Raw genomic sequence first — 16913 nt, forward strand, 5'->3', positions numbered from 1 at the left:
GAAGCATGATGAGAAAGTTACTACAAAGAGCTAAAAGAAGATCGCAGTCCAAAATCATGGAGATGATGGACGAAGAACCCCGAGATACAATGAGACTATTATCAAGTCGTTAGCCTCACAAATGAAGATTTTGAAGTAGGAACAATAATTGTTTGAAAATCCCGTCTACACATACTTGACGTCATGCCGACCCCACAAAAGATCCCTGTTACTATGCAAAGATGCTACTGACGCAATGCCGGCGTCATCAAGCACTATGTAAAAAGAAAAGAAGATTCTTTTTATCTTTTGTCAAACTATGTTTAATAGTTTTTGAATTCCGTTCTATCTTTTATTAAGTTATGTTTTATAAACTTTGAAGTCCGATGTCTATATAAAGAACTTCAATGTTGGAGTAAAGTAGAAGGAGAAGTTTGAGAGAAGTATGTTTAATAGTACTGTTGTAAGCTTGTAATAGAGAGTGAATGTTTATGAAGTACATTATTCCAACATTGCACTCGTCTTAAGAAGATCCAAGTGTAGGAAGACTACGTGTTCTTCCCGTAAGTTCTTTCTTTATTTCTTTTAAGATATGGGCTTGTAGTAGTGGAGTAATTATGTATTTCATGTCATTTGCATGCATATTCGGGGTGGATAACCGTGGAACATGCCTACGGTAGTGCCTCCGTTTTGGTGACGACCACCATTGCATTCATGTAAGATCACCGCATCGATAACCCCGGATGAGTAGTTTCGATGGATAACCGAAACTAGATGTATGCTGATGAGTACAAGGTTGAAAGAGACCCAACTCGGTTACTGGCCAGAATTGGTGAAAAACTGTTACGAAAGGTGATGTTAAATAATCCTGAGAATCACTCAGAAGTTCAGATGGCTGTTTACAACCCCGTGAAATAGTCGGTGAGGTGCCTGACGGTCTGAAAGTCTGTTTGAATTTCAAAGAATGAGTAGAGTTAAAGGACCCTATCTGATAAAGCCAGAGGAACAGGCTATGACAATCAAGGACTGGGTAAAGGCCTCAGCAGAGCCGTGAAGGGCAGTGAGTGTAAGTCCTGTTGTGCCGGCGAGGTTGCAGAGGTGCCAGATGAGTCTGTTGATGTAAGCCTCTCTTGGCCTTAAGAGACAAAGACCATTAATTTGGTTGGGTTACTCTCGAAAATTTGAAATTTTCACTTGACCTTGCATACCATTCTAGTTTGCATCCAAGCATTTAGAACTCAAAAAGAGTTGAAATCCGGTTGAGAGTAAACAGAAATGCATTCTTTGGCCCAAAAGGAAATGCAGAAAGCATCCCTGTTTCGCAGTGCAACTTCTAGAGCGGGCTTGGCCATAAGTCTCGGTTGGTATGATGTAAGTATGCAGGAGCCCTATAGGCCTTGTGTTCTGCGTCTGTTTATTTCAGATACACTGGTTAAAATACTCTGAGAGTATAGGTCATATTTGCATATAGGGTTGCATAGTTCGATCCAGCGAACTTAAAACTTTCTGGATTACACCCCACTATAATGGTATCAGAGCACAACATATGGATACAACTTGTAAAATTATAAGGGTTTACCCCTAAATTTACAAGTTCCGTATATTCTTGTGGATATTTTGTTTTGAATCTTTCCCAATTAGCTTTCATGGATTCACCTAAAAAGGTTTCCAAATATCTATACATCTCTTCCGCTGTCCAAGTACGAGTTTCTTTAAAGAATTCGTTAACAACATTCTGCTTCCAAACATCTAAGACACTGTCCCACTTTTGAGGGTCATGGTATCCTAGGTTTAATAATTTGTCTCTTCCTGTGATGGAATCTAATCCTAATCTTACTGGTGATTCTACAGGCATCTCTCTTCCTCGAGGCCTGATTATATCTCCTGGTCCAATCTTTTCAAGGTCATAATCTAGTTTTTCTATCTTTAATCTGGGCATGCAGAAAGCATCCCTGCTTCGCAGTGCAACTTCAAGAGCGGGCTTGGCCATAAGTCTCGGTTGGTATGATGTAAGTATGCAGGAGAGAGAGAGAGAGAGAGAGAGAGAGAGAGAGAGAGAGAGAGAGAGAGAGAGAGAGAGAGGGGCTCTTTGGAATGGAGCTTTCAAATGTGAAAGCCTCTATTTTCTCCCCAATACGGGATAGCTCAAAGATGATGGTTGGTTAAACAAGAACAGAAAAAGGAAACACGGCAGACCATTCTCAACATTCACCAGAAAGGTCCCAATAGAAGTAAAAGGAAACTAGAACAAAAATCCTAGTATGAAAATAATTGTAACTAGCCATCCTTCTTCAAGGCCCAAGTAATGTCACATCAAATTTCCTACATTCAAGCATCTAATAAACATGTACAAGGAGGAAGTGGATGCGCTCTTTTGTGATGGCTTTCAACAGACATAGAGCTCAAAAAGGACAGAAAAAAGTGGGAGAGAAAAGGATTGGAGAGTTAATGTTCAAAAGGGAGACAGAAGAAAGAGAAAGCGAGAGGAAAATGAGAATAGAAAAGAAAAAGGGTAATTCGGAATCAGGACTTAAGAGGATCAGAAGAAAAAAGAGCTCCCTATTATTGAAGAACAGCTTGTGCGATGCTAGAATGATCCTTGAACATGCAGAATTTTCAGCAATCTTGAAGATTCCTGGATGGAGATTGAATGGGACGACTTAGGGAATCCGGGGGGGGGGAAGGTAGTAGGAATCATAGAGAGAGAAAGAGAGGGTAGTAGTCACACTAACTCACATAGCAATGATGCTCAAAAAACTTCTATCAAGTAAATTGTCAGCTCAACTGAGCAATTACATCAATATAAATAGCCATACTGGCTGACATAAGACAGAGATAGAAGTACAGCTAAAATATAAACTAGAGTTACTATTTGTGGTTGCTGTTTACATGAACAGTAACTTACTGCTTTCCTATTGAAATTTTACAACTTGAAATAAAACAGTCTGTAGCTAATTAAAATTCAAAGTAACCTAAACCTAAACCCACGATTTTAGTTGCAGGTGTAGGGGGGTCACCTAAACATGACATACACCTGGTGCTAGAGCAGGAAGTAACCCCTACACCTGAGGCTGCTTTTAGGCAGCCAAACTGTATCACCTTCCTTGCACACTAGCCAATATGGGCACCACCATATGATTTGTACGATGGTGGATTAGTGGGTACTGGTGCTACCACATCACAGTTCAGTGACCCATATCCTAGGATGGGTTGCCTTCAATATGTTGATGATGTGACATGCATGCATGTGGTGTCAGATTATGTTCAGTTCTTCATGAACTCTATGAAGTATGATTGGACACGTCACAATCAGAGTGCAATGCACATCAAATTCGACAAACTTACAGTGGAATTGAGCAAGGCCAGCATAGGAGCTTCTATTACTCTATACTCTTCAGAACTTACAGTGGATTGAGAATTTCCTATGAATCAAAGTTGTCATGTAACTCTTATTCTTGCACAGTTACACATGAGTTGTATTTGACATTTGATTACTAATGCCATCCTTGCATATGTTTTAGTTATGTTTTATGCATATTTTAAGGTAGGATTAATGTTTACCCCATTATCAATGAATTTGTTTATTATTTATGTCAAATAATACTTCTCGCATGTTTAGATATGTCAATTACATTCAGTTTCGATGAATTCAACCAAGCATGAAGCAAATCCAAAAGAACATTGTAGGTTGTTTTCTAGTCAAACTAACCATGGATATGTGTTTATAGGCCTTGAAATAGGCCGTTAAAGAACCTGGAACAAACTACAGAAACCTAGCAGAATTTGTTCCAGGTTTTAGTGAGATATCAGCCAAAATTGAGAGGAAATGAGATTTAACATTGGCCATAGTGCAGTTTCGCACCAGGAGGGGGAAGGTTACAGACTGTCACAAAAGAGTGGGCTTTTTAATGAGTTTCTAGTCCATGGTTGGGTTGTGAAAGGCGCCTGCAGGAATCTACATTCTTGTACCATGCAGTTCCTTTTCCCTATTCTAACTTGTAATTTGGTTTTCCTCAAACAGATGGGTATGGTCACCTCAAGTCCTCAAGTAAGCACAGAGTGCATAAGTAAGAGAAAAATTCAAATGAGTGAGTTCTTGCATAGACAATAAAAGTGAATTAAATTTAATATAAACCAATGCCAACCTTCTTCTGAGTAAGAATTTCACCATCTGGGCTTTTGAGAAGCCACTCTCTATCATGTTGCAAGCCTGCCAATGATCCAACAAAAGAATAAATTACTCAAACTAATAAAGAAAAATTGAATTTCAATACCTTGAAAAAAAGCCAAATAACAAATCCACAAGAAGTCAAAGAGAATTCACTTAATTCTAAGCACCTTTAAAAATCTACAACATCCAATTAGCATCATTCAAGTCTATTTCAACTAGATCTTCAAACAAAGGTAAGATTTTTCCCCAAATTTTAATTTCCCAAAAAACCCCGCCTCCAAAAAAAGGAGGGATAGAAAAAAAAAAATATAAAAAACACACCCACATCCACATATAAAAAAAAAAAATTAAAATTTTTTGAAAAAAAAAAAAAAAAGAGAGAATGGCTTATTGATCCATGATCTCAAGCCCTTTATTTATAATTAAGTGGAAAGTAGAATATTACAAGGAATAGAATTCTATATGAATACAAACTCTAACTTAACTCCTATACAAACTCTTATTAGACTCCTAATAGAATCCAACACTCCCCCTCAAGTTGAGGCATAGATATTACTCATGCCTAACTTGCCTACAATAGGAAGGAAATCTCTTTCTTTCAATCCCTTAGTGAAAACATCTGCTAATTGGTCTTCAGATCTTACAAAAGGCATGCAGATAAGCCCTTGTTCCAACTTTCCTTTGACAAAAAACCTGTCAATTTCAATGTGCTTAGTTCGATCATGTTGCACTGGATTATTAGCAATACTAATAGCAGCCTTGTTGTCACAATATAACATCATGGGGTTTGGAACTTGGACTCCAATATCTTGCAGCAAGCCTTTCAACCATAGTAGCTCACAAACTCCACGAACCATAGCCCTATATTCAGCTTCAAGACTAGATAAAGCTACCACATTCGTTTCTTACTTCTCCAAGTAACTAGATTACCTCCAATAAAGGTACAAGAACCTGAAATTGACTTCCTGTCCGGAGATCCAGCCCACCGCATCGGTGTATGCTTCTACTTTTAGATTATCGTGGGTGACAAAAGTATTCCTTTTCCAGAGTTCCCTTCAAATACCGTAGTATTCTCGATAACAGCCTTCATATGAGCTAAATATGGGTCATGCATGAATTGACTCACTATACCTACAAAGCATAAGCAATGTCCTGGCCCGGTGTGAGACAAGTAGATAAGCTTCCCTACCAGCCTTTGGTATCTTCCTTTGTCCACCGGTTCTCCCTCTTTTTCTTTAAGTTTAGCTCCAGCCTTCAATAGGGGTATCAACTACTTTACACCCCAACATTCCCACTTCGATAATAGATCTAGGACATACTTTCTTTGGGATAGGAATATACCTTTATTTGATCGAGCCACCTCAATCCCTAAGAAATACCGTAACTTCCCTAGATCTTTAATTTCAAACTCTTTGCCAAGATAGTCCTTCAACTTTTGAATTTCTTCACCATCATTCCCCGTGATGACAATATCGTCTACATAGACAATGAGAAGTGTGATGTTAGTACTTGACTTCTTGACAAATAGTGTATGATCAGCATTGCTTTGCTTGTACCCAATAGAAGTCATTGCCTTCTCAAGGCGTCCAAACCAAAGCATCTAGAGACTGTTTTAACCCATATATTGACCTCTTCAACCGACAGACTTTTCCCCGCAGTATTGTCATCGGAAAAACCATGTGGGATTTCCATATAGACCTCTTCTCGCTAACTCCCCATGTAAGAAGGCATTCTTTACGTCTAGTTGGTGCAAGTTCCAGTTGTTTGTTCACACAGCTACAGACAAACGTAACTCGACAGTATTTAGTTTCGCAACCGGGGCAAAGGTCTCCCGATAATCAATCCCATAGGTCCTGGGTAAACCCCTTTGCAACTAGTCTAGCTTTCAACTTGTTGACCGATCCATCCATATTTTGTTTAACCACAAATACCCATTTGCAGCCCACCGGTTTTTTTTCCGGAGGAAGTGTAACCAGCTCCCAAGTGTCATTTTTCTTCATTGCTCGCATTTCCTCTACCATAGCTTCCTTCCATCTCTTATCAAGCATAGGCTTCCCCGCCAACTTTTAGGAACAGACATGATGATGAGAGAGAGGATATAAAAGCACGGTAGGAGTCGACAAAGAGTTATAAGAAACATATTTAGCTATGGGATGTTGAGTACAAGATCCGACCCCTTTTCTAACAAAGAATAGGAAGATCGAAGAAGATACCTCAAGAGAATCTCGATTCTGGAGCAGGAGACCGAAGTGGTAACGTATCCCCTTTCTCCACCCGCTTTAGCCGGTTGTATTTCTTCCTCCGATAAGTCCGCACCTCTTTATTTTGGTCAATCTGGTTTTGAAAGACCCCAACAAAGGTGTCTCAAAGGAGTGGTCTCCCCTTGGCTAGGTTCTTCACATGGTTCGGAAATTGAAGGGGGAGGATTAGAGTCCTCGAGTATACCGTCGAAGTCTCCCCCGGTCGGGAAACTCTTTCGGGACTCTTAAGTTGTGTTGGTGTGTGAAAGGAAGATCTAGAGTCGGAAAGAACACCTCTCCTCTAGGACTCTCCCCCCGGAGAGGTGTATAGTAAGGGCAAAACTCATGAAAAAGTACATCCATGGATACAATGGTTTTCTTGGAGGGAGGATGATAACATTTGTACCCTTTCCGAGCAGCAGAATCACCCCAAAAATATGCAGCGTAGGCTGCGGGGAGCCAACTTACTCGGTGGGCCGTGGATTCCGGCATAACACACGCATCCAAAAACCTTTGGGGAAATAACAAAAGAAGAGGCTCCTCAAGAATCTCATTAGGACATTTAAAACCAAGTATCCTATCGGGCATCCTATTCATAAGGTAAGAAGCAAGTGAGAATAGCATCACTCCAAGATCGGGTCGGCACATTCATAGCAATCATAATAGAACGGGCTATCTCTAAGAGATGCCGATTCTTCCTTTCGGCCACCCCATTTTGGGCAGCCGTATCAACGCAACTAGTCCGATGTATTATGCCGTAGTCGAGAGATATCTTTGAAATTCACCATCAATATACTCGTGCCATTGTCACCGCGAAGGATCTTCACAAAGTGGCATTGAACCGAGTTTTAATCATATTATGAAAATCACGAAAACATCGGAAAACTTCATTTTTTTGTTTTAAAAGATAAATCCATGTAGAACGAGAGTGACAATCAATAAAAGTAACAAAGTACCTATGGCCAGTGATAGACACACGTCGGCAGGGACCCCACACATCAGATGAATTAACATAAAAGGAATATTTTTTCTATTATGAAGAGAAGGTAAATAAGTAGAACGAGTTCTGCTTTCGCAAAAATGCAAAGCCTCACAAAAAAAATCATCCTCATTACAAGAAGAAACTAAATCAGGAAATATTTTCTTAAGAGTTCCTAGAGGGGGGTGACCTAGCCTACGGTGCCACTGATGAAGGTCTGATATTACCGAATGGACCTGATTAGAAGATGTAGTCGAGCAGTAGTAGATCCTTCAATCGGCTCGAGCAAATAAAGTCCATTGTCTAGTTTACCACGTCCAATCTCCTTCCCCGTTACCGGATCCCGAAAGACACAATAAGATGGGAAAAATGTCACTTTACAATTTAAGTCATGTGTAAGACTCGCCGATAGAGAGCAAGTTAGTAGAGAAAGAGGGAACATGTAAAACTTTAGACAAAGACAGGATGGAGAATGTTGAATGGTCCCTTTTCCAAAGAATGGAAGAATAGGAGCCATCAAAGCAATTCGAACTTTATCCTTTCCGTGAAGTTGGAGAATATTGTAAGAAAAAAAGAGGATAAACCCGTCATATGATCTCGTGGGTCCGGTATCAATAATCCAAGGAGTAGAAACCGAAGAAACTTGGAAGCTTGTAAAAGTTTTACCCGAAGTAGCAAGGTAGGAGTTGGTTTGATTAGTAGAGGAAGCAAGTGGTAGAGGCTGTACCGGCAAGAGAAGATTGCGTAATACGTCGCAAAGAAGTTAACTCCTCCCGTGAGAGACCAACATCCGCAGAGGGTGCCGTGGAAACCGTCTCGTAGATATGAGCTTTCGATTTTCCTTTTTTTTGTGCTCTTTTTTTCTCAAAATCAGCAAGCTTCCCATGGAGTTTCCAACAATTTTCCTTAGTATGATAGGGTTTGTGATGTTGCTCACACTTGACAATCTCCTTAGCCGGATCAGATTTAGTGCGAACAGACTGTAAAGCTGATTTCTCCAAAATAGGAGTATGAAGCATGGCTAATCGACGACTTTCCTCACACTGAACAAGAGCATAAGACTGTTCTAGTGTAGGAAAGGGAGAACGACTTAAGACTTGTACTCCGATCCGATCGTACTCCACGTTCAAACCTCGCCAAGAAGTCATATACTCGAATCTTATCAATGTGCTTCTTATAAGTCGCCACATCATCTGGATTAGTGGGGTGATAATCCCCATAATGATCCAACTCTTGCCAAAGAGATCGCAACTCAGCATAATAGTGGGCCACAGTCAGTTCCTTTTGGGTAGTCTCATGAAGCTTCTTTCGTAGCTCATAAACCCGTGCATCATTCCCCAACCGTCCATATGTTTCAAGTAGTAGCCTTCCGATTTGGGCAGCAGATCAAGTAATAGATATCCACGGGCAATATTTGGAATCATGGAATTCAAGAGAAATGACATAATAAGAGAGTCATTCGAGATCCATTTTTCCCCGGGAAACGCCCGTGGTAGAAGGTTTGATAGTGGTGCCCGTAATGTATCCAACAAGTCCTCTTCCAGCAATAGTTAAGTAAGCAGATCGTGACCAAATCAAATAATTTGTCCCATCAAATCTTACCGAAAGAGGATGAAAATTTGGGTAATGTTCAGGTCCGGTGGGAGCAGTAGTACCATCGATAGTTGCCATGTTGAAAAAATTGTCTCAGCTTCTTCAGTCACCTTGTGAAAAAAAAACTAAAACGTCGCACAATGCAATAGCCAAACAATGATATGACCAAATCTCCCTCCTCCCTCTTCCTCTTCTTCTTCTTTTTTTTTTTTTTTTTTTTTTTTTTTTTTTGAACCAAAGAAAAATTCTGGTCTGGTCTAATAGAACCAGAGACAAAAAAAAACGAAAAATATGGTTCTGGTCTAGTCTATTTTGGACAATGAACCAAGAATTGAACCAAACAATGAACTAAAGAACCAAATCAGAAGTTGAACCCAAAAAACCAACCAAATAACAATCGATATCTTCTTCCACACACCTGAAAAATCAAAGATTTATGTTGCGCACGATTGGGAAGATGATGCAGCAGCAGCAGTAAGGTGAAGGCGATGGCGATGGTGGCTTCTCTTCTTCTTTCCTTTTCTTCTTGGCCTAGCCCACCGTGATTCAGTTTACCTAATCGCAAGAAGCAGCAGCAGTTGTGGCTCTGTGATTCTGTTTTTCTAATCGCAAGAAGCAAAGCAGGTTGTGGTTCTTCTTCTCTTCTTCTTTCCCTTTTTTTTCTTCTCCGGTCTTCTAGGTGGAACTGAAAAATAGTGCAGCGGTGCGGTGCGATGGGTTTGAAAAGGGAAAAAATTTCTGCCAAACGATGGTTGCAGAATTAGGTTGTTGAAGACCAAGAAAAAACTGCGAAGGGTTTTGGAGAAAAAAATCTGCTGTGGGTTTATAGGTTTGAAGACACAGAAAAAAATAGAAGAACATACTAATCGAACTTAGGCTCTGATGCCATGTTGAAAGAAACGATTGTAGTAGAATGGCTTATTGATCCATGATCTCAAGCCCTTTATTTATAATTAAGTGGAAAGTAGAATATTACAAGGAATAGAATTCTATATGAATACAAACTCTAACTTAACTCCTATACAAACTCTTATTAGACTCCTAATAGAATCCAACAATTTTCTATTATATACTATTGTGAACATGAGATTTGTTGTTTTTTTTTTTTTTTTTTAATAAAAAAAAAAAAAAATATCAACAAAAAAAAAGAAAAAGAAAAGGGGGGGGGGGGGGGGGCGGGCCCGGGGGGGAAGGGGGGAAAAAAAAACAGAGTAACCACCATAAAACCAATAGGCTGGGGGTCGGGGGTGCCCAGATAGAAGGGGGGGGGGGTGGGCGAAAACCAAAAACAAAAACAAATATCGGCCCCCCCACCAAAACAAAGCGGCGAGGGCGGCCCCCCCCCCCCGCCCCCGGGGGGGGGGGGGGGAGGGGGGGGGGGGGGGGGGGGGAAAGGAGGCGAGAAAAGGGGCGGGTGAAGAAAAGGTGCTCAAGGTCCTCTGAACCACTCGAACAAAGAATACAATTGGAGTTAACCGGTATACGACGGCTAGAAGGAAAGCTTTGGGTAGGAAGGCCAAGGTTGAGGGCTCTCCAGAAGGTAAGGAAATGGTGAGGGATGTGACCTTTAAACCAAACCAGAGAGGTCCAAGGGGCAGGGGGCGGAGGGGGTTCCAGGATGAGGAAATGGAGAATGTTTTAGATGGAGAAAGGGTCCAGATAGTAAGGTCATGGGGGTTGTTAGAGAACGGGGGCAGGGAAGTCGAAACTTGAGCGAGACAAGGGTGGGGGACAAGGGACCAAGAACCACCAGCGATGAACATGGAAAGGGGGGTTGATCTAGGGATACATGACTTATAAACTGTACAACGACATAGGAGATTGAAAGAATACCCATTGGATGCCAAGGGTCATGCTAGAAGGAAGTGGAGGTACTAGAAGAAATTTGGATGGAGATAGTGTTGGATTCTATTAGGAGTCTAATAAGAGTTTGTATAGGAGTTAAATTAGAGTTTGCATTCATGTAAACTTCTATTCCGTGTAATAGTCTACTTTCCACTTTATTATAAATAAAGGGCTTGAGATCATAGATCAATAAGCCATTCTGCCAAACATTGTATTTCAACATGGCATCAGAGCCTAAATTCGATTTGGGAAGCGACCTACCTTCTTCTTCTTCTGATTTTTTTTTCAAACCCATCGCCAATCTTCAGTTCTAGGCAGTTTTTCAGTACCATCTTGGTCGCCAACTGAAACAGAAAAAAAAAAAAGAAAAAAAGAAAGAAGAAGACGATTCTGTTCCGTCTCGATTCAATGAATAAGAACAGAAAACAGAGGAAAGAAGAAGAGAAGAAGAGAAGAAGAAATCAGCAACTTCCGCGCTTCGCAACAACTTCGGCTTCAGCTCTCGCAATTTTTTTCTGTCCGATTCTTCATCCGAAGCCTGTGATTCTCGAAGCTTGGTTAGTCATCTCGAAACCTTCGATTGGGGTTACGCTATTAAGGTTCTTCGATCGGGGCTGTTCTCCTTAAGCTTTGTGAAAGACCATAACGGATCTGTTATGGTTTGAATTTGATTTTTGAATTCAAGTTTTTGAATTTGATTTTTGAATTCAATTTTTGAATTTAAGTTTTGAATTCAAGCTTTGAGTTATTTTGGTAAATTTGCTTTACAAGGACTTATATGTAAATTTGTATAAGTTCTGAGATTTATTTGCAAATTCTATTTTTTCAAGGACATATTTGTCATTACTGGAAAAAAAAAAAAAAAAAAAAAGAGGTAGATCTGTTTGGGTTGTTTGGCTATTGCATTATGCGACATTTCTGTTACTTCGAAAGGGTGAAGACTGAAGAACTGCAGATAATTTTGTCAACATGACAACTATTGATGATACTACTGCTCCCACTGGATCCGAATATTTTTCCACTTTTCATTCTCTTTCGGTAAGATTTGACGGCACAAATTACTTGATCCGGTCTCGATCTGCTTACCTGACTATTGCTGGAAGAGGACTAGTTGGATACATTACGGGCACTACTATCAAACCCACTACCGCAGGTGTTTTACAGGATAAATGGATATCAAACGACTCTCTTATTATGTCATTCCTTTTGAATTCCATGCATCCAAATATTGCCCGGGGTTACCTATTACTTGATATCGCAGCCCAAATCGCGGAAGGCTACTATCGAAACATATGGGCAGTTGGGGAATGATGCACAGGTTTATGAGCTACGAAAGAAGCTTCATGAGACTACCCAAAAGGAACTAACTGTGGCCCACTATTATGCTGAGTTGCAATCTCTTTGGCAAGAGTTGGATCATTATGGGGATTATCACCCCACTAATCCAGATGATGTGGCGACATATAAGAAGTACATTGATAAGATTCGAGTATATGACTTCTTGGCAGGTTTGAACGTAGAGTACGATCAGATCAGAGTGCAAGTCTTAAGGCGTTCTCCCTTACCTACACTAGAACAGTCTTATGCTCTTGTTTAGTGTGAAGAAAGTCGTCGATTAGTCATGCTTCATACTCCTATTATGGAGAAATCAGCTTTACAGTCTGTTCGCACTAAATCTGATCCGGCTAAGGAGATTGTCAAGTGTGAGCACTGTCACAAACCATATCATACCAAGGAAAATTGTTGGAAACTGCATGGGAAGCCTGCTGATTTTGAGCAAAAACGAGCACAAAGACAGGAAAAACAAAAGGCTAATCTTTACGAGACAATTTCCACCACACCCTCTGCAGACGTTGGTTTTTCACAGGAGGAGTTCGCTACTCTGCGACGTATTATGCAGTCTTCTACTGCCGGTACAGCCTCGACCACTGCTTCCTCTACTACCCCTACTAACTCCTACCTAGCTACTTCAGGATCTTGGGAAGGAGATTGGTCGTGGTAAATGGACTTTATTTGCTGGAGCCGATTGGAGGATCTACTTCTGCTTTGACTACATCTTCTAATCCGGTCCATTCGGTAATATCAGACCTTCATTAATGGCACCGTAGGCTCGGTCAACCCCCTTTCAAATTTTGTCATTTTCTCTAGATTTGTTTTCCTGATACTTTTATCTTACCATTACAATTTCTTCCTTTCCAAGTTCCCCCATTGGAATTTCCTTTGTTATTATCTTCCCACGTGTAACGCTACACGTGAGGGGGAGATTGAAGATGTCTACAATTCAAAGCCTTTCATGTAGACTTCCTTATGCAGAATTTGATCTTTGTTACCTTTGAAAGTTTGTCCCTTACCTTTGCAATCTTCTTCTCCTTTGAAAGTTTGTCCCTTACCTTCGCAATCTTCCACTTTGGAGATCTAACATTGCTATAGATCTATCTTTTGATTGTGCGAGAACTTGATCTCTGTTAACCCTGGAGATTTGCCCCTTAACTTGACATCTTCCCTTCAGAGATCTAACCTTGCAAAAGACTTGTCGTTTGACCTTTGCAGAACTTGATCTCTATTACCTTTGGAGATTGTCACTTATCTTGACAAATTTTCCCCTACCTTTGGAGATTGCCCCTTGGCAAACTTTCCCTTTAAAGATCTAACATTGCTACAAATCAAAACTTTCACTTTGGCTGTTTTACCCTAGCTATTGTTACCCCAAAAATATATTTTCCCTCAGATTTGTGCAGAAATTTAGTCTTCTCAACATTTGAAGTTTCTACTTTTTTACTTGGGCGTTCTTCCTTGGAGACATAAAGTTGCAGTAAAGATGAGGACAAATCAAATGGAGGTCTATAAGGCAGACGTAATCTATAAGTTTGAAGATCAAATTGCAGATGTTTACCTAGACAGATGTTTTATACTTTTTTGGTCAAGTTGGACATGTGTGATATCCATGCCTCAACTTGAGGGGGAGTGTTGGATTCTATTAGGAGTCTAATAAGAGTTTGTATAGGAGTTAAATTAGAGTTTGCATTCATGTAAACTTCTATTCCGTGTAATAGTCTACTTTCCACTTTATTATAAATAAAGGGCTTGAGATCATAGATCAATAAGCCATTCTGCCAAACATTGTATTTCAACAGATAGAGGAGAGAGCAAGAGGTCTGAGGGTGAGGAGCTTTCTCCAAACCCAGGAAGGGTTGGGGGGAGTCATGACAATCCAGATGGTGTTAGATTTAAGGAGATAGGAATAGACCCAATTAATCCAAATAGAATCGTGTTTTGAGGCTCTCATCCATATTACCTTTAGGAGAAAGGCCAAATTGACATCCTAGATTCGACGGATACCAGGACCGCCCTCAGATTTGGGCTAGCAGATAACCGACCAACTAATGGGGTGGAGGAAGAGGGAGGATTCATGGTCTTTCTAGAGAAAGGCACAGAAGAGGGACTCCATAGCACAAATGGTGACTTTGGGAATGGAACCAGTAGAGGTAGGAAGATTGGAGGACTGATCGGATGAGCAACACTCTTCCAGCAAAGGAGAGAATTTTTCCTTTCCAAAGTTGAAGCTTTTTCCAGATATGGTCGAGCATGGGAGTGCAATGGTGGTTAGTGAGCCTACCAAGGGATAAGGGGAGGCCTAAGTAAACCACTGGAAAAGAACCAAGGTTAAAGCCAGTGAGGGATTGAAGAGAGGAACGAATTGACTTAGAGACCCCAGTAAGGAAAAGGGAGGATTTGTCAAGATTAACACGAAGAGCCAAGACGGATTCGAAGAGAGAGAGAGAGAGAGGAGAGGAGAGGATTGAAGATATGGAGGTGAAATTAGCTTTGGAAAAGATCATAAGGTCATCTGCAAAGATTAGATGGGTGAGCTTAAGGGATTTGCACTTAGGGATAGGGGAGATGAGAAGTTGATCAGCTTTGAACTGGAGAATATAAGAGAGGACCTCAAGGCCAAGAGAGAATAAGAAGGGAGAGAGGACCTCTAGACCCGAGAGGGATTCGAAGAGAGAGAGAGAGAGAAAGGAGAGGATTGAAGAGATGGAGGTGAAATTAGCTTTGGAGAAGATCATAAGGTCATCTGCAAAGGCTAGATGGGTGAGCTTAAGGGAATTGCACTTGGGGATAGGGAAGATGAGAAGCTAGATCGGTTTTGGATTGCACTTGCTAGTTACTAAAACTTCTAATGGTTGCAAAATTTTGAAGACATTTAACTTCTTTGATATAGTTGATACTTGATACACTAGGTTTTCATTTATATGCATTAAATGTTATATATTACATGTTTAATTTTGCGTTCCCCAATCCTGTAGTATTTCGGTTTCACATAGGGCCGACTTAGAAGACATACTTAGGATTATTTACTCAAAAATCCAAGGCCTCTAATGTGTTCAAAAGGCTTTAAATAGGTTACATACCAAGTTTTAGCCCAACCGAGACCCTAAAACCCACCAAGATGGACCACAAAGTTGATGCCAAAAAATCATACATCTTGACTGAGATCTTGCTCGAGAGCGAGATCTTCTACCATGAACATTAGGAAGAGTCATCATTATGATAGATTATGTGTGTATAAATGTGAATGCATCTTCTGATGAGAAACCTACCCAAATACCATCATCCTATACATTGTGGGGGGGGGGGGGAGAAGAACATCTCTCATTGTTGTTCAGGGATCAGAAATCTGTGTAACATGCAATTCTATATACTAATAATTATCTTCCTTCTCATATCCTTATCATTTTCAGGAAATTTGATCTAGTTAATTGACTGCAGGGAATAAGGCATACCAATGATTATCTCAAATTCACGTCAGGCCCTTTCTATAAGATCTCACCAGGTCAAAAAAAAAAAGATCTGCACATAGTACAGAAATTATGGCTTCTAAAGCCAGGAATTACCCTCAATAACTTCATTAGATGAATCAATGGCCAAAACACCTCTTCTTACTCCATTAATGTTAAGTAAAGCCAATTTGATGGAGGAAAAATACCTAAAGTCTACAAGATAACTTGAAAAACTATGCAGATGGTGATAATGATATGCTATGAACAACCATATCTCAAGGGGCTACTTGTAGCTTTATTTTACATACCACAACATGACAAAATTTAATGATTTTTAATCTTAAATACCTTTCGACTAAGTTACGACATGATTCAAGTAAGATATGGTTGATCTATGTTCTTGGTTATAGGATCATAGTTCTATCTTTTCTGTACTTAGATACAATTATTATGAGCTACTAAGGAATATTTGGATCTTTCAAAGTTTTCTTTATTTTATTGTGCGGAAATGATTGGAAGTTATCAAGGGCCGAGTTCATTAGTAGGGTTGGTCTTTCTCCGGATACACCTCTCTCTTGCTTCAAACTATATCCTACTCTTATATGCAAGCCTTACATTTTTGTACTGCTTATATTATCTAAGCATGGATCTGTCAAAATTTCGTCTCTTCTCTTCTCTTCTCTCATCTCCTTACCCAAAAGCACTTGCTTGAAGGCTAAGCTTTATTCATCAACCACACTTCACGTCTTGTCACTCAGTGTTCACGTCTGATAATGAGCCATGAGTTTTTGAACTCTCACCAACACATAAATAGAAAAAAAAAAAGATGCCCTACCTAGTGGACAAGGCTTCTACATTTAGTAGGGCATGGGGAGGGTCAAAACTCGAAATTATGGAACCTTACCCTTGTTTCCAAAGAGGGAGTTTCCATGACTTGAACCCATGACCAAGCATCCACCAAGAAAATGCTTGACTAATGCGCCAAGCACAGCCTTCTCAAACAATTAGAAATTCTCCACGAGGATTTACAAGCTAGTGCCAAACACAAGGAATCAAATTTCATGATAAATGAGTAAAAACACTAGAAAACATATGTGACATAAGAATACCACTGATAATGAATAGCAAAACAGCCAAAACAACAAGACCTACACATTCATTCCCAGACTTTGTATGCCAGCTTAATGACACAGTAGGGAATGCCCAGAAAGGGTTAATTGGGCTTTGAAATATTTTTGGCCCATTGGTGGGTTCCATAGACATTTAAGTTTCTTATTTTTGGGTTTACTGATATAATGGGCCTAATTTATAAGCTCACAAAG

The 16913-nt window shown here is 40.1% G+C and overlaps 1 protein-coding gene across 1 annotated transcript in view; it reads right to left on the reverse strand.

Annotated features, from left to right (window-relative positions):
* Window positions 1–2662: 2662 nt before the first annotated feature.
* The window catches only part of LOC148998611 (molybdenum cofactor sulfurase-like), a gene marked incomplete at its 5' end in the record, with an annotated part of 30980 nt that continues 16729 nt past the window's right edge, over window positions 2663–16913 (reverse strand). Inside the window, 2 exons of the mRNA XM_089141832.1 lie at window positions 2663–4189; window positions 16496–16623. Coding sequence (XP_088997958.1) covers window positions 16565–16623 — 59 coding nt within the window. The remainder of the gene's footprint in view (window positions 4190–16495; window positions 16624–16913) is intronic.

Source organism: Hakea prostrata, unplaced genomic scaffold (genome assembly GCF_041222555.1).
Source record: "Hakea prostrata isolate BN-2017 unplaced genomic scaffold, UWA_Hpros_2 contig_245, whole genome shotgun sequence".
NCBI lineage: Eukaryota > Viridiplantae > Streptophyta > Magnoliopsida > Proteales > Proteaceae > Hakea > Hakea prostrata.